Source organism: Poecilia formosa, unplaced genomic scaffold (assembly GCF_000485575.1).
Source record: "Poecilia formosa unplaced genomic scaffold, Poecilia_formosa-5.1.2 Scaffold68, whole genome shotgun sequence".
NCBI classification, from domain to species: Eukaryota; Metazoa; Chordata; class Actinopteri; order Cyprinodontiformes; family Poeciliidae; genus Poecilia; species Poecilia formosa.
Window position 1 is genome coordinate 1,268,929 of NW_006800007.1, and position 19,034 is coordinate 1,287,962.

A 19,034-nucleotide genomic window follows, 5' to 3' on the forward strand; every position below is an offset into this window, starting at 1 on the left:
GGAATCCATCAGCTGCATCATAATGTTTGTTGAAACTCTTATTTACAAGCCCAGTTCATTAAAAGTCAGACAAGCAAATATAATCTGAAACTGGCATTTAAAGGTGACCTATTATGCATCCTTGAACAGGTTAGGATAGCTCTATGGGTGACACAAAACATGTTTATTACATTTTTGTGCACAAAATCATTCTTAGATAATGATATTTTAGTCTACTTTAAGACCTTTCAGAATGAGCTTTTTTAGGGCGTCTTGTCACTTTAAGCTGCTCCTGGCCACGCCCCCAACTCACACATAAAAATGACGGCCAACAGATACGCAAGTGTACATCTTTGAAAAGCATTAGTAGAGCCTCCTCCACAACCAACAAGAATGCAGCAAGTGATTTCTGGATGGTAAGTCAACTACCAAACAATTAGCTTTTCCTGCTGCCATTGTACAGCACATACAGTGGTTGCTAGGTAACGGCACAGTGTGACTTAACAATCAGGAGGTTTTTGAAATGGCTCGTTTTAAACTCACCAAAAAATATAAACTTATTGCCAAAAAACGGCTGGGTTGTGTTTTTAAGCCCAAATGCCAACTGGTAGCATTTGCAACCCACCAGTAGCAAACACTACTGGTGCGTAGCATTGGGTGGGGTAGCATCGGGTGCAATGTGCCAAGCAGAACTGCACCCACGTATTTCTTTAAAATATTTTAGTTACATGCTTCTAAAAATATATATATATATGAATAGGCTAATATTATATATGTGAAGAAATCGATCTTCTCTGGATTCTTCCTGTGCTAACTAGAAACAACCAATCAGAGCCAGGAGGCGGGTCTTAGCACTGTCAATCACCCTCCGTGTGGCCATCCACCTCCTGTACATTCCCCTTTTGCTCTTTGCTACGCTGCAGCTAGCCTAAATGCTAAGGCTATTTGGCTTAACCACTCCTGGCTCTTATTGGCTGTTTTTAGTTTGGAGCGGTGGATTTCTTCTGAAAGTAGTAATAACCCAAGGAGGAGCTTGATCTTTTAACAGATTATGTGTCTCATTTTATAATGTCACAACATTGTGACAGTTTTAACAAATATGTAAAAAAAAATAAAATAAAATGTACATACCACACATTTAAATGTCCATATATTTAAAACACTAAAAAATAAATAATAATAATAAAAAAAAACTTACTATCCCAGTTGAGTTGTGAGTTCTTTTTTAAACTAATGCATCTGGTATTAATTTTAAAACAAAAATCAAATTATTATTATTATTATTCCAATGAGAAAACTCAACATGCACGGTTTGCTCGCCCGGGGCCCCATTCACGCAGGAGCCGCCCCTGCTTTAATTATTAGAAACATCACAACTGTAAGACGCTGCTCTTAAATATTCCTCCATTCCTGCTGAACTTTCCACAGCTGAGGAAGAGGAGGAGGAAGAAAGGAGGAGGAGGAGGAACTGAAGGAGGGTGGGAGGTCTGAGCTTTGAGCACGTAGCCTGCTTACAAATCACCACGACCGAAACTCAGCGTGCTGGAGTTCGCCTCGCACCTTGCAGATTTCCGCCGCTCCAACGCAGATGAGGATGATGCTGCTGATGATGAAGCTCCACTTCTGAGCGACTTCCAGTCCGCTCCGCACAGCCGGAGCCGCCGGAGCAGCAGGAGCAGCCTTCCTCCCCTCCTCCTCCTGCCTTTTCTCCTCCCCCGCTGCTGTGTCAAAAGATTAACAGACCCCCACACTGCAGGCAGGCGACAGCATTCGCAGATCCGGATCCAGATCGAGCCTCTGCAGGAAACCCCCCCTCTCCCCCCCAAACCCGGAGCGTATAGAACCGAGCCGAACCGGGAAGAAAGACATCTGCGCTGAAAACGAGGGGGAAATCTTTTAACTATGAGACGAGTTTTTGTTTTTAATTCCTCAGCACCTTCATCACGGGGCTTCTCGGTGGAGCTTCTCCCGGAGCGTGAGCGGCCAAACACCCGGACAGTGACACTTTTATCGGCTCATCATCGACACTAAAGGAGGGAGGGGGGATCCACTTATTGGCCACCCGACTGCGCTTCTAAATCACGCCAGGACGATTGAGCCCAAGTGCAATACGAATGGTTTGGGTAACTACAACCTCACTTTTTTCTAAATTATTTACAGTTATTATGTCCGTTTTTATAACATGTTGTAAAACTCAAAGCTGCAGGGCGGCTAATGAGGGGGGAAATGTAACTCTAAAACATCTGTTGATGTTGATTTGGGTCTGGAGGGAGGATTTATTGAGCTCCATTAAATTATTAGCTGTCTTGATGCCCTTGATGCTCCTCAGCCACCTGTGGTTGCTGAATTGTGCAATTTGGGGACGCCGAGCTACGGGTGTTTATGGAGATAAACTGCAGGTGCAGACAAATGAATCTTGGCTCCAACATGGCTCTTTCTGTCCACTCGGGAATCACCAGATATTAATAGAAAATGACTGAAAGTGGGGAAACCGGAGCCTCGCTTCATCTCTGTCAGAGATTTTAGTTGCTTTCTGGATGATTACTTGGACAATGCAACACGAGAGACACACAAGGTTGATGAAACTGGTTCTTAGTGCTACCTGCGAGCGCACGGTAACTCATGCTTACTGTGAAATGGGCTGCCTCACCTTGTCAACAGCCGTGTCACTTCCCAGACAGCAAGAATGATGAATTTGGTCATTACCGTTGAGCCCGGCTGGACAGGAGGGTTGTCATCCCTGCCTCTCAGTCAGAGCAGAATAAATTACACCGCGCAGACATGGGAGGGGAGCGAAAACACAAACAGATTTCCAGATTTCCAGGGTGAGGATTCGCAGCCCGTGCAGGTGGAATAACTTAGCAGCAAACAGAGGCTGTGAACTTCTCCTCACCCACACCTCCCTCCAGGCTGGGCTTGTTCCCCGAGAAAACACAAGACACATTTAAAATTCCAATATCCACTCAATCGGCCGCCAGGAAATTCATTCAGGTTTCAGAGGATGATAATCAACCCGCTGAGAGACAAAAGGTGTCGTATCCAATGAGATGTTTCCGATCCGTCCTCCCCCACAGACACTCCGAGTAAGATTTATCAGATCATTATAAAAGCCCAACCTTTGATTTCCTTCTATAATACTCCCAACTTCTTCAACGTCAAGATTTTAATAGGTTACGCTTCCAAAATCGCTGAAATTTTTAATGATACCATCTCTCATATCTTCTTTTAATGATATCCGGGTCAACTGGAGTGTTTTTCCTCAACATGAGCCAAAATAATCACTCACATTTGCATGCCACGTTCCAGCAACGAGGTAGTTCAAAGTGCTTTACATCATAAAAACACAAAGTTTCTCAGTGAACGACTGAGAAACCAGTAAAAAAAACATTACATTTTGCAAACTGCCATCATTAAAATCATCAATACACATCAAATATGTTGGTCAATGTTCCAGTTGTTATGGGTCAAAAGCAACTCTACACAGTTGGTTTTTAGTCTAGATTTAGAGGAAGTCAGTGTTTCAGCTGTGTTGCAGTTTTCTGGAAGTTTATAGAAGCTGAATGTTTGGTTCTCCATGTCTGGTTCTGGTTCTGGGGATGCAGAGCAGAACAGAACCAGAAGACCTGAGAGGTCTGGAAGGTTGATAGAACAACATAAAGCCTTTAGACGTTTCCCTCGCTGAAAAAACAAAGTTTGGAGAAATTTCCAAAACTGAAAGTAGCTGAGTCTCCATTGAACATATAGATACGATTTCTGACACTTTGGATTAATGGAAACACGGCAATTTAGAAAAAAACTGTTTTTTGATAAAGTTTTGTTGCTATGATGTGGTGTTTATTGGGCAAAACTGCAATGGAAACACTTTCTTCACATCAGGCGAGTCACAATCAATAACCGGATGTTACCACTGGGAGAAACCATGAAGAAGAAGACAGGAAGTAGCTGCAGGATGTTTTTAATAAGCGAAAACATTTGTTCACATGTGATGTAAATTGAAAAATTGTGTTTTTTTGACATTAGCGGAAAATTGATAAAGTTTTGCGGATATTTGAAAATGAAAGAGCTAGCAAGAGAACAATTTGTACAATTACAATTTGTAAGCTATGAGTTGAATGTCTTAAAAAGCCGACCAGAGGCCAGGGTTGCCAGATCTGACCAACAGTTTTCAGCCCAAACAAAACGTAAAACCCACCTAAAACAACCACAAAACCCAGATCAAATCTCAGACGTTATTGGAACTAATGTTAAAGGTGTTTATATACGTTCAGAAACTTTAGCCTAAATCTTATGTGTCCTGCACGTCATCGACTGCATTTACAGACGTCTCAATCCTCAATTCAAAATGTTTTGGTTATCCTTCATTGTATTTTGACCAGAACCAGATCCGTTTGGGACTGCAAAGGACTCGACTGTTAGAGCAACAGACGTGTTTTATATTCGTTTTCCTTGTGGCACGATGTCCTTTTGAATCAATAAGTTGCAGTGGGATTTCTGTTTTACTACTACATAGTGGCACTTAATTAACAAATGACTATTAGTCACTGATGATGTCACGTTCAACAGTTTATACTCATTGCAAAATAAACTAATAGAATGAGTGCAAAGAGGCTGCTTTTTATAACAATGTAAAGGTTTTGTGATTTTCTGTCACACAATGACATTTTTTTCCACCAAATGTGAAAAGCAACTCAAGTTTTAAACACTCATCCACCAGTATGAGCTTCTTAAAGAGACAATTTCAATGAATTAATTCACAAAATCAATTAAGTTGTGTTTGATATGTTTGGTGTTTTTATAACAATTGGAGTTAATGTAGTTACTTGATTGTGCTATTAAATAACGCTGCTTTAATGCAGAGTGAGTTTTGGATTATCTTCCAGCAGGAAGACGCGTAAAGTTTTGGTTTCCATCACCGTAAACCTGAATGTTTAAAACAGTAGAGTTTTTTCTGTTTGGCTTCAGTGTCACTTTTTAAAGTTGCATTAAAGTTTCATAAACCTTCTGAATGTATTCAAGTATAAAACGACACCATATCTGTTTGGTGCAAACAGAATCAACAGGGTTCAGGATATTTTCCCTAATCTGCAGGACATTTTTGTGTTTTTGTGGATTAATTTTTACTTTTTTACAGCAAAATGCAGAAGCATCTCTTCTAGTTTCAGTCCTCAGTAACAATAAAGGTATTAATTCATCACTGACGCATCCGCATGAATAAATATAACTTTAGTATAGATGTATTAATCAGTGAGGTTAAGTTATTATAGCAGCTGTTTGAATAATAATTTCTCTGTTTTAGACTACAACCGGTCCATCACGTTTCTGCATAAATACTGTGATGCCACCAGAATCTCAAAGATGAATTTGGATTAATTCAGGCCAGGCTCGCTCGAGTGGATGGAAGTCACTTTCACTTCTTCATCACCTCCTCTTCCCTTGAGCTTATTTATGAACTATCACCATCATGCAGCAACACTTTATTAGCCATGCAGACAGCCCAGAAGGCCTATTAATCTTTCACTTACAGCTTTCCTAATCCACACATGCACCAATGTGTAAAACTCTCGGTTTTTCCTCCCAGCGGGGGGATCTTCTGTCGTCTTCAATGACTCAGGAAGGACAGGAAGGCGGCGGAGCGCCTTGGAGTTAGGGATGCGATGTGTCTTCCATCAGCGAGATATCAATACACGTTTTTCACTGGCAGACTGACAATCTGCAGCTCGATCAACTGTTAGGGCACGACTGAAACCGGTAATGATTTCATATGACAATGCTGATCGATCTGCTGAGGGGTTGACACTGAACAGAGAAAGCGAACCGCGCTGCTGCGCTTTTCTTTTTTTTTACACCAAACACAACAGAGAGAGACTCCGGTTCGATTCTCCTGTAAAGTCAATGATCATTTCTCACTCCCGCAGATCGATGCCGTTTTTTATTCCGTCGGTGGTTGATGCACATTATGAGCTGTTGCAAAATTACAGGATGAACCCTCCCTGTTCAGCCGCATTGGCATTGTCTCCGTGCAGTCACCCCGGCAGTGTACACAAAGCCACGAGACGAGCGCGTCTCCAAACAAATAGCAAGTTATCAATATTCATCTGAAGCGAGATGGGGGATTTGGAATGATTAAAGGCTAGCAGCACGGTATGAGAATAAACACGGCAGACTATTGAGGCAAAGAAAAAGCTTTGACAGGGCACCTAGCTCCCCCTGAATGCGATTAATTAATAATGAATGAGCAGAGCATTGAAAAAGAAACACAAGTAGAAACTTGTGGAAAAATCTGCGAATCAAACAGAAGCAATCTTGGGTCTTTTATGGGAAATGAAGGGTATTTAATTCAAAGAACGGTGGAAGAAAGATGTAAAATAAACAGTTTAATAGGCTTCTCAGCTTGAGTCACCAGAGTGTGTTGTTCTGGCCAAAGATGAAGGGCGCTCGCTGCTTCTCCTCTGCAGCTAACGTCTTTAACCATAGCAACAGGCATCAAAGTAGTTTACAGTTGGTTGGGAAATAATGCCGGAAAATAATCACGTCTTGTGCTGCACATTTGTCACTTTTACTAGAACACAGATGGCTTGGCAGATATGTAAGTAAGTAAAACTTGTATAGCACCTTTAACAGGAAACCACAAAATGCTTTACTTAAAGCAATGAAATGCAAAACCACAGAAAATATTAAACAGCAGAAATAAAACACAATAAAACTGATTGAAAGTCAATTTGAACAAATGGGCGTCCGAAAAAAAGAGGGATTCTTAATTGATCAAACCCAAAATATGAGCATAGTGACAGACTCCGACCTGAACTTTATTGACACATAAAGACGGTTATAAAGTCAGTCTTCCATCGATTGAACATTTCTTCTGGATTAGACGACTAATGTCTCAGCAAGATCTAGAAAACCTCATCCATGCGTTTATCTCACATTGCTTAACAGTGTCTTTACAGGTCTGCCTAAAAAATCAATCAGATCCAGAACGCTGCTGCTGGCGTTCTGACTAAAACCAGGAAGTTGGAGCACATCACACCATTTTTAAAGTCTCTATAATGGCTCCTTGTAGTTCAGAGACTTTAAGATACTGTTGTTAGTTTCTAAATCACTGAACGGTTTAGCACCATAACACATTAAAGATCTGCTGTTGTCATAGCAACCTTCCAGACCTCTCAGGTCTCCTGGTTCTGGTCTGCTCTTTATCCCCAGAACCAGAACCAAACATGGAGAAGCAGCATTCAGCTGCTATGCACAACAAATCTGGAACAAACTTCCAGAAAACTGCAGAACAGCTGAAACACTGAGTTCCTTTAAATCAGGACTAAAACCCACCTGTTTGGATTTGCTTTTAAATAATAAATAAAACGTTCACCAACATATTTGACGTGATGATTTTGATGATGGCACTCATCAAAATGTAATATTTGTTTTCTCAATAGTTCTCATGTATGTCTGACTTTCATTAAACTTTGTAACTGACAGCCGCTTTAGCAGGCGGTTGCTATGGAGTTGCTATGACAACAGTAAGACACAAACTTAGCAGAGCTTGCTCTCTCCTTGTTCCTATCCAACTTGAATCACAACTACTGCTCAAGTAGAGTTAATCTACTCACCTCTGTGTAAGGCTAAGATAAATATCAGCGATATTTACTGTTGTACTTACTGCAGAACTAGCTAAGCTACTGTAGCTTTTATCTGCTAGCTAACACGGACATGTAGCCTACATGTTTGTTACTACATGTACTTCCTCTGCCAGTCACCAGAACCTTGTTATTCACACGAAGAGTTTGTACTTCCTTTACAAAGCCGTTTAAATATTGATTGTATCCATAGATTTAAAGCCACATCGCTCCTCCATTCGTGTTCAATAAGTAGTAAACTATGACATAGGCAGCTGCTTGTCCCACTGACATATTTTCTTTGTCCGACTCATACGGGTCGATCCCAACAGCAGCCATCTTGTTCATATATCTTTCTCTTGCACATTGGTCAAGAGTGTCCACATATTAGTTTCTTTTTGTTGGTCTTGAAGACATGGGTCCTCTACGCATTACGCATGCACTTCAAATCAATTCAATTAAAAAATACTTCATTGATCCCAAAGGAAAATTAAATGTTGTTGTAACTCCTTAATTCAAATTCTTCAAAGAGTTATTACAGGTAGTGATGGCTGTTGGCAGGAAAGATCTCTTGTAGCAGTCTGCATTACTATGAATCTGAAGAAGCCTCTGACTGAAGATACTGAAGAGAGTTTGGTGAAGAGGACGGTCAGGGTTGTCAAATTAAGATGGCGCAGATCACTTCCTGTTCAGACCTGTGGGAACTATGGCTGTGTGGCGTCCTGTGTTTTTATGATGTAAAGAAATGAGCTACACCCATAAACGTGCCATCTGTCGTGCCTCTGTTCCAGGCATGGTGCCCACGCCCCAGGTGTGCGTATCAACCCTGGTCACGGTGAGCACGATGGCGGTGGTGGACCTCTACCTGCTGGAGCAGAGCATGCTGGGAGCTCGCGGCATGTCTGGACCCAGCGTGTGGCAGTATGTGGCGGTGCTGCTGGGCGATGCCTGCTTCCTGCTCGCCCTGCGCTTCGTCTCGGCCGGCGTGGTTTCCGAGGCGCAGTCGTCGCGCCGCGGTTTCGCCAACGCCCTGTGGTTCCTCTTCCTGTCGCTGCTGCAGCTGAAGCTCTTCTTCGTCTGCCACAACTACAGGCAGGAGCGGCGGCCGCCCGACCCGCTGGCCAGGAAGACGCTGACCCTGCTGCTGTCCATCTGCCTGCCCTCCCTGTTCCTCATCCTCACCGGCGCCGATCACATGACTCCTCAGCGCAGGAAGCAGGAAGTGCGGAGCCGGCTCCTGTGGGTCGTCGTCGACCTCCTGGACGTTCTGGACCTGCAGGCGGGGCTTTGGGAGGCCCAGGGCGGGTCCGGAGGCGTCGTTGAGCAGAGGCTGCCGATCTGGGCGGAAGGCCTGGTCTTCTTCTACTGCTACGCGCTTTTGCTGCTGCTACCATGTGTGGCGCTGACGGAGCTGGGCGCCACCGGGCTGCCGGGGCAGAGGGGCCCCCGCCGGGAGGCTCTGTACCCCTGGCTCAGCCTGGTTACCATCAACATCTTCACCCTGGCTCTTCGGGGAACCGGCATGCTGTGGTACAGAGACTCCCGCGTGTCGACTGTGTTTCTAGGGAAAAACTTACTGGCGCTGGCCGTGAAGCTGAGCTCAGCCTGGGAGAGACACAAGCAGGAGCGCGGCACCTCAGGAGCAGGAACCACGGCTGGATCGGAACCAGAAGCCTCCACCGCGCCGCCGAGCCAGAACTCAGAGCAGGACGAGGGCCAGGCTCAGGGGAAAGCTCCGCCTGCTCATTTCCACACACTAACGCGCTCACAAAGCCACACTCTGTCCCACGTCAGCCTGGAGCCGACGGCAACCCCTCTGGGGCCGTCTTTTATCTCCCATGAACTGTAGAGAATCACACCCAACATGCATGCATGCAAATACTGTATGTACGCACACAGAGACGTTACAGACCCCGCAGCAGACCGGAGCCGGCGTCGCCTCCCAGCAGATAACGTGAAGCTGTGGAAATGCATTTGGCACGCTCGTCTGTTCGTGCGTTACATCGCGCTGGGAGCAACTTGAAATGCATTGTTGTGATTTGTGGGAGTGCATTTTTAGAGTCAACACTGTGAGCAGCACTGCCAGACTGTAAAGCGTATTGTAGAGATGTTGAAGCCTAGTGAATACTCTCTGTTGTATAATGGAGGCTTAACTGCCTTACCTCTCTCAGTTTGTTGTCCTCTCTCCTCTTGACAAATATATTTTTAAACTTATTTCTACTTCTTGTTAAATATACGTAAGTAATGAAGTTGAATTTTTACGGTTCTTTGGAGAAACTGGATCATTAGATACCAAACTGTGCTGTGACCTTTCAGAACACATTTTCTGTCATTTCACATTAGAAAGATTTAATACGGAGACGAGGTGATGCTTCATTTTTCTTTTCCTTCGGTACCAAAGAGGCGAGATTGAACATCTAAATGAGGAAAACTCCCACTGTACCCTTCTGCACGGTGGTTTATTGTTTTAATGTCAAGTTTAACCCAGGTGATTTTTCCCTTGTTAGGTAATTTACAACTCATTTTATGTGAATAAAAAGTAGAAAGATTAGTCAGAACAATGGTAATATAATGTACAATAGGGAAATTAAGTTTAGAACATGTTGGTAAAAGTATTTCTAATGGGCCTTTGAAATTCACACAATTAATGCAAAATGCAAAGAGTCTAGAAAGAAATCAAAACTATCAAATCCATAGTTAAGTTATTCATAAAAAGTAAATAAGAATAAAACACATCATGCAATAAGACAAAGAAAGCCAAGAAACGGCTGAAATAAATCCTGATTTCTTCCCATCAGTGCAAATTTATATCAGCTAGTTCAGCTTTAATTGATGGCCTATAAAAAGGTTTTTCATTACAGAGTAAAGAGATCCCTTAAGACCTTATTGTTGCAAAAATAAGACATACTTCCAACCTTACGAATGTGCCAGTTAGCACTAATCCAGATTATTCCGTAATCTGGAAGTGGAAGCAGCAAATTTTCATCATGATCAAGTATTAGTACAATATTTCTGACACAAAAGTCAGAAGAATAATCAAAAGACGAATTAAACCGAACAAAGTTTCCATTTAAACGATAAATTCACTCGACTACAATGGGGTTTGTATACACTCACAGCACAAGACTCCACTGCTGAAGAAAAAACCTAATTCGGTCAGAACTATTTGAATGTGAGGAAGAATATCAGTCTTCATCATCCCCAAAACACAATACAAATGAAAGGTTGGAGGTGGAAGCATTATGATGTGTGGCTACTTTTCAGCATTTTTAACTGGTAGATTTCATATAAATCTAAGAAGAACGGATGGAGAAATGTGCCAGGGCCTAATAAGAAACAGAAGCTGAAACTAAAACAATTATTCCATTCAAGGAATCATCATAACTGGTAATTAAAACTAAAACTGCTGGAATAGTTCGCTTAAAAAGCTACAGAAAGGTCTGAACATCACAGTTCACGTTAAAAGTCGTCAAAAGACATGTGAAGATTTACGGTCCGTTAGTGTGAAGAAGGAAAATCCTCCTTGAGCAAAGGTTGGGACGAGAGGTGGGCACATATCGTATCGTTTATCATTTATCGTGAGAAAATTCTTAAAAATGTTTTGATAAATTTCAGTTATTGACGTTAAATAAAAAAAAAAAAACTTGCATTATGGTTGAAAATGTTATTTTTGTTATTTTCTCAGCATCAATAAACATTAGTAAATCCAAAAACATGATGAAATGCAGCTACTGCGTGCAGCTTAGAGATGTAATTTAGATGAAGCTTTTCGAATGGGAACTAAATCTGTTTTTGGTGCCATGAATGCTGTACCATACTGTCACTGTTAAATAATTACTTTAAAAATAATCATTTTTTTAATCATAATCTTTATCGTTATCACAATAGTACAACAAAATATCACGATAAAACCTTTAAGTCCATATCGTTCACTTTAAAAAAATATATTGAATAAATCTTAATTTCCCATTTTTTATTCCACTTTACTAATTTTTTGGACCAACTTGTGCTGCTTCTTTTCTATCTGTGTGGTTTTACTGGGCTGGTTACTGACATACTGGCGTGACTTTCATGAGAATGGGCCTGTTAGGAGCACATTTACTGGGAGCAGCCTGTGTTCAATACTTATTTTCCCCAGTCGCTGCTGAGATCTGAGCGAGTCAGCTGAAGTAGATCGGCTCTGTGATCAGGATGCCTTCTGGGCGCCTCACTTTGAAGAGTTTCTGGATTCGTCCCACTGGAAGAAAACCTCCAGGCTGACTCAGAACGCACTGAAGGGAACGCATCTCCCTTCTGGCCCAGAAATGCTCCAGAACCCCCTCTGGGCTTATTACCTCCACAAGAAGAGGGGAGGAACGCTGGATGGAAGTACAGGCTTTCACTTTCGTAATTGTATCTTATTTTAGGGGATCTTATAACTTCTAGGATGCAAACTGCAAAACCAAAAAGCTTTACCAAGTCCTTTTGGTCCAGCTTCCTGTGCAAATATTTTATCCCGTTTGAAATGAGACAAAAGGGTAACACTTTATTTAGAGGAGTGTTGATTAGACTGGCATGTTATGAACATGAAGGAGTCTTCATGAATGTTTAGGACTGTAGTCATGAAGTGCAATTCAGTAAATAAAGACACTTTTAATGCAACCTTTAGTGCAACATTACATTAAACGTGTCATTTTTTACCGAATGACGCTTCATGACAGTCATAAACATTCATTAGGACTCCTTCATGTTCATGTCAGTTTTATGCACAGCCCTTCAAATAAAGTGTTACCAACAAAACCAACCTAAAGTAACTTTTCAGAAAGTACAGGAGCTTGATTTAGAGCAATAATTCCTTAAAATTGATGAGAAAGTTCTAGTTTCACTGACTTTACCTTGTCTTGTTAGAAGTACTAGTACTTTTTAATCTATATTAAAATATAATTCAGGGGTGCAGCGACTCCAGTTTTGTGGCCGATTGTTGATTACTGATCTTTAAAAGCCTGATCTACTGATTTTGTCCGATACTGGGGGGGATTTTTTGCCTGAAATGTCGTTAAATGTAGTAAGAAAGTTGCTGAGTTGGTGACGATTGTTAACTGTAAACGTTGAGACATGACCTGGTGGGACCAAAAGAAGACAGTGATTGATTTTTAGACTTTTCAATATCAGTGAATAAGATCAGCTTCAAATGTAAGTATTGCCTGATCAGTGATCTCCCAAAATTAACTAAAACAGGGCCGATTTATCAGTGCCCACCTAAAGTGGAACTAGTACTTTTTCATCAGTGATAAAGTATTACTGACTTAAAACAAGCTGCTACATTTTGCTGAAGTTTGTTTAAAGTGTACTATGATATTTGCACTACAAACTAGACCAGAAAGCTTTTGTGTTTTTGCAGTGCGTGGAGATTTTCATTTGTTTTTCGTTGTGTAAATATGGCCAGGAGCGGCTTCTTCAACTTAAACATACCTCCTGCCATTTATTAAAACAAGAAAACTTTATTTTTTTATACCTAAATAGAGAGCAAGTCCTTAGTCTTTAATCTTGATGCCAGTAATTTATTTTGGTCGTGTCGACAAACATTCAAACATTTCTGAATCTTGACCTTTATTTGAGCATTAAGGGAAAAAGTCAAGTAATTTAAACACATGAACTGGCAGGTGATTGGCCTAAAGAAAAAGAAGAAATCAATAAAACCTCCAGTTTTGTCGTGCTTCTACCAGGCTTGTCACAGGGGCAGAATAAAGAGTTGAAATTAAACACGCTCCTGAAGATGTATGTGACTGGTTTTCTGCCGAAACTCAGCATCGAAACCGCTTCTTTTTAAAGGATTTTGTCACCTTTTTGATCAACACAAAACAACAAATAAAATATAAACTTAATGGCACAACAAAAGGAAGTTTGTCAAATAATCTGAAAGGCTTTCTGGCTTTCTTTCTCGCTGATCAGAACAGACTGAGCGTCACTTAAAGGAGACCTCTGGTCACATCTATCGATCAGTGACATCAGATCCGTTTAACAGACCGTTGGGTTCGTTGCTCCAGCTGAAGGGAAGATTCACTGGAATCGCTTCCAGTTCCTCCCGTCTGGATAAAACTTTGGAGGAACCAGGAGTAATTATTTTAGTTCAGTGTAAATCTGAAGCTGCATCTTTGCTGTGATTTGCATATCAAGTCAGAAACCCTGAAGTGATTTCAGCTCAGTGAGAAGCAAAAGTTTATTTTCACAAAGAGACTTTTGTACAAGCCCTAAAACGTGTTGTGTTTCTTTAAAAATCTTAATGACTGAATGATTATGTTTTCAGATCTTTCAAAGTTTTGTTTCGACTTTGGCTGCTTTTTCACTTCTGTCTTTGTCAGATCATTTTAGACAAATTATGCCAGATTCATCGGACGGACAGACTGATGGTTGGATGGTCTGAAAATCAAATTTTTAGTTTTTCTGAAAGAGTGTCGGGTTTTTCCAGACTGAAAATGAAAATCATTCCCTGTGGGTTGAAAACACAAATCTGAAGGTCATCTGAAGGTCATCTGAAGGACGACTTGTCTATCAGCTCCATCTCAGGCTGGATTTTTCTCTAATTTCTAAAAGACATTCAGAAACTATCCATCTGCTTTGGTTTGTCCGTTTCAGAAAGACAACGTCCTTCAAAAACACAAAGTCGGTCAGAAGCAGCCAAAGTCCAATTAAAACCCTATAAGATTCAGAACCACTTTAAAAGATTACAAGGAAGTCTGGCTCCTTCAAAACCAAAACAAGAAATATTATCCTAAATCATTCAACTCTGACTTTAAACAGAAAAAGTAAGATGTCAGTGTGAACGATGCCGTCTCTGAGTCTGTTTGCACGCCAAGCAGAACCCGACCCACACAAAACGCAGGTATTTTACTACGTGTTTACAGAAATTGAGTAATCCCTTTACTGTTTTTTTAAAACCACGTTTGATGTGATTTGTACTTATCACCGAGTCTGTCAGTCATTTTTAAAAACAAGAAGTAGAAAAAACCCCTCTGCTTGTTGGAGCTTCTGATCTGTGAAGATGAAAGTTTTGGTTTCATTTTTTATTTTTGGAGTGATGGAGCCTTTCATCTGTAAATGTATCGAGACGTTGGGCGTCACGGGGTTGACATCTGCTGTACGGTTAAGTGCCTTGTTTCCTCATGGAGCGACGAGAGGCGCCCCGTTCGGTGCACCATGTGGAACTGGGTCAAAAACTGTGAGCTGGTTCCTGATGCACATTCAGAGTGAAAACTAATAAACGTGTTTCACATCCACCGGATGCTGACAATTCATTCGGGTTCGGCTGGTTTTAAAGCTAAAGCTGTGTTACTGATTTGTTCTGTTTTTGTTAACTAATCATTAAAAACATTGGTAAATCATCAATTAACTGTGATTAATCAGATTTTTTGTACAGCCTTGGTAGGGCTGGATAATAAATAAATAATAAATATATATTGTGATAGATGTGGTCAAACTATTTTAAAAAAAATTTATTTTCTGATTCAAATTCAAAAATGCTTTATTAATGGCAAAGAGAAATTAAATAATTATTTAATTTAATTATAGCAATTAGTTAATTTAATAATTAAATAAAACAATCAATAATCAAATTAAATAATTATTGTGATTATTTAATTAAACTAAATAATTGCTATGTCGTGGTCAACAGTGTCGAAAGTTGCACTGAGGTCCAACAGAACCAGCACTGTGGTTCTCCCACAGTCTGTATTTATATGGATATCATTGAACACTTTGACTAGGCCGTCTCCGTGCTGTGGTGAGCACGAAAACCCGACTGGAAGGAGTCGAAGTGATTCATTATTGTTAGGAAGTTAGTTAATTGTTTAAAAACTGCTTTTTCAATCTTTTTGCTGATGAATGGGAGGTTGAGATCGGCCTGTAGTTCTGCAGCAGTGATTTGTCTAGATTGTTCTTTTTTATCAGTGGTTTGATAGCTGCTGTTTTCAAAGCCTGGGGGAAAACACCTGAAGAGAGTGATGAGTTACTATTTGGATCAGATCATTAGCAACAACAGGCAGATGTGTGGGTAGGACATCCAGACAGCAGGAACTGGAGCTTAATTGACTTATAATTTCTTCTAAGGTTTTATAATGAAGTAGTTGAAATCTGGAACAAACTTCCATAAGATTGAAAAACAGCCGAAACACTAAGTTCCTTTAAATCAAGGCTAAAACCACCTGTTTAGAGTGTCTTTTGAACCACAATTAATGAAACATTGATCAACATATTTGATGTTTATTGATGATTTTAATGATGACAGTCGACAAAATTTAATGTTTCTCAACTGGTTTTCTCAGCTGGTGACTGTATGTTGTTTTTATTAATTTTTATTTTTGTGCTTTTATGATGTATAGCACTTTGAACTCCCTTGTTGCAGAAATGTGCTGTAAATATAAACTTGATTTATTGATTTATTGATAAAGTCCACAATAATGAGAGAAAATATGCCAGAAGTTTAGATATATGTATGACTCAGGTCAAACCAGCTTCTCACAGCAGTTAAATAAATTAAACCGGTATTTAAAAACTGCTTTTTGATCTCAAAACAAGAAGGAATCTGTAAACTTTGTCGCTACATAAAAATCCACCAGAAGTGACAGTACGTTTTCAGATGTGACTGCGTGAAATCAGGCGAAAAGCCGCCGTTTATCACGATCACGCCTGCGGCCCCAGCAGCCCAGACGTTCTGGCTCAGACGATCCAGCGTGGCGTCCGTCTTTAACCCTCAGAAAGTGATGAGGGCCGTCTTTTAAGGGCAGCAGTAAAAGTGTGACATCTTTTTTTCATGAATGCACCTGCCGCTCTCTTTTCTCAGCTTTTACGGACGGCGCTAATTGAAACCGAGGCTTATTTTTGTTGGACAGGAAGTGCCCATTTTGAAGCTTGATTTCAGAGGACGCATTAAGACTAATGCAGACTCTGTTCATTTCGAGTCACTGCGGGGACGTTCGCTCTGGATCGGGGAGAAATCTCAGAGGGAAAACCAACCTGGCAGACAGCATGCAGCCTCTGTCTTTCATCTCTCCCCCTCCTTTGTTCGCTCTACATTTCAAACACATGCACTCTGCATGCAGTCCCTGTTGGGCAACTTCTCATATTTCTATTACACTAAAAGCACCGCCTGCACAGGCAGCAGCCGCGGAAAATGACTGCCTCCTAGAATTTGTTACACCTGTTAAGCTGCAGATACGATGCTCAGCATTTTCCTCTCACTCTCATGAGTTGCTCTTCAAGAAAAGCCTCTTCTGTTTGCTTTCTTCTCTGCCTCCTCCTTATTATCCATTGTGCTAATTATTCAAGAAGCTGTCAGTTCCTCCTTTTGCTCTTTTTATTTCTCTCGTTTGTTTAAATTTGCCCCGCAGCCGACAGGGAGCATACCTCTCTGCACTTCCCTGTCAGGGGTGGTTAGTCAGAGCCAGGGAGAAAAAATGAGAAGAAGAGCATGGCTAAGATTAAAGGGCTGGGGCAGCTGCCTGAAGCAGAATGGCTCTCCACTGCCATTTATCTGCTGCTTCCTTCGTGTATTTAGAGCTGGAGCACAAAGCCACGACACTGCATCCTGACAACAATGACGTTTCCAACTACAGGAGCCTTTAAACAAACACACGGCTTCGTTCTGCTTCGCTGAGTCCTTTCTGACGAAGCGCATCACCTCATTACTCCGATGCATATGAGCTCAAACGCACCTATCTCCTCAAAGAGGCCACATCTAACGGACAGACGTCTAAATCATTCATCTCGCCGTCAGCACCGCTGCTTTGGGAAGAGAACTTCAAAGTAAAACTCTAAGACAAGTGATGATGCAAAAGAATCTGATATGCAACGCAATACTGCGGGCAAACGAATACTAATACAGGTCTCAGACGGAGCGGTGACATTTACCTTAGGGCCCAAATCAAAAAAAAGTGCAATAAATTTCTATAGTTGTTTCACCAACCTGAAGTGCTTTGAAGGTTTTGATCTCTGCTGATCTGATCGGACGTTTTGCTGCTGTTTTCTGTTTTTAGTTATCGAGAATTAAATTCTGATAGAAGATTTTGTTTTACAAAAAGTCAAAGGCAGGATGAATGATTATGTTCCCAACTTACACATTTAAAGTGTAACTAGATTATTCCGACGCATCACCAGATAAATTCTCTGAAAAGTCATAAATAAAACTTGACTCATTTTAGGAACTTTAAATCCTTAAAGCTGCAGTATGTGATTTTTATTAAATATGTATATTTTTTACATAGTTGTTTTTTTTTTTGTTATTTTAGTTTTTCTCTGCCTCCTCCCTGAGCTATTATTGCCGTCTGAAGAAATGCACCGCTCCCAGTCAAAACAACCAATCAGAGCCAGGAGGCGGGTCTTAGTGTTGCCAATCAACCTTATAAAGGTTGATTAGCACGTTTGATTAGCAAGGTTGATTAGCACGTTTAGCACTGCTAAACGTGCTAATGGCTGAGAAGCGGCTTACTGTTACAGGGAAACTGTTTATCCGCCTTTGTCGGTGACTAATGGGCTTCACTGACGAGAAGTAGCAGAGATCACTCACATGCATGATTGACAGCACTAAGACCCGCCTCCTGGCTCTGATTGGTTGTTTGTGGTTAGCACTGGGAGCACTGGGAGAAGGTAGAGGAGATCAATATTTTCACAAATTGTCTGTCTCAAACCAAACCGTAACAACATAGTGACCATTTCAACAAGTATGTAAAAGAACATTTTTATAAAAATTTCATGCTGCAGCTTTAAGTTCCCAATTTACGCCAGAATTAACATGAACATGAACAATAAAAAGGATTTTATTCAGAGTGTAATTATATTATCCTAACTGGTCATTAAGTGTGTGCAAGACTCATTTCAGGCATTTTAAATCCATGAAGATCAATAAAAAATTTTATTATCCATGCTGTTTTACTTCTTAATTCCAGATTTTACTAATAATGCGAATCAGTTTATTATTGCAATATTGTATTAAAAAACAATTCACAACAAAACGGGACATTGCTTCTCTGGGATCAGTCATGAACTGGAAAAAAAAAATACACTGCATGTAACGTAAAAGTCAAGATACTTCACTGAATCAGAGCTGAAACAGTTAATCAGATTAATCGTGATTAATTATTGAAATAATCTGCAACTAATTTAGTAGATTATTAATCATTAACTGGACTCAAAATAATGTAATTTGTTGAAAAAAAACCACACTCAGAAAAGTAAATAAGCTAAAACTGTACAAAGCATGTAGATTTTGCATTTAAGATAAAAACATCTTTGATTGTAAATATTTTTCACCCAAATCTCCTCCAGTGGCAGTTTTATCTTTGCTCAGTTCAAATTCACTAAAGGAAATCTACATTTCTGCATTTTAGGCAATAAAATGTTTATTTTCCTATTTAAAAATGAACCAAATTATCTGTTTACCTTCATCTTTTAATGTATTTCTAACATTAATAA

At 40.6% G+C, this 19,034-nt stretch overlaps 2 protein-coding genes across 3 annotated transcripts in view; one reads left to right on the forward strand and one right to left on the reverse strand.

Moving 5' to 3' along the window:
* Positions 1 to 19,034, reverse strand: part of mrpl11 (mitochondrial ribosomal protein L11) — an 80,167-nt gene that overhangs the window by 19,402 nt on the left and 41,731 nt on the right. The window lies entirely within an intron of this gene.
* tmem265 (transmembrane protein 265) lies at positions 1,609 to 11,058 on the forward strand. Its single transcript, XM_007555082.2, has 2 exons — positions 1,609 to 2,102; positions 8,381 to 11,058. Exon 2 carries the CDS (start codon positions 8,383 to 8,385, stop codon positions 9,436 to 9,438), a length of 1,056 nt encoding a protein of 351 aa, XP_007555144.1. The 5' UTR covers positions 1,609 to 2,102; positions 8,381 to 8,382; the 3' UTR covers positions 9,439 to 11,058.

Bases quoted from the DNA above. Each gene is read 5' to 3' on its own strand.
- tmem265 (XM_007555082.2), top strand. From the start codon at position 8,383: ATGGTGCCCACGCCCCAGGTGTGCGTATCAACCCTGGTCACGGTGAGC.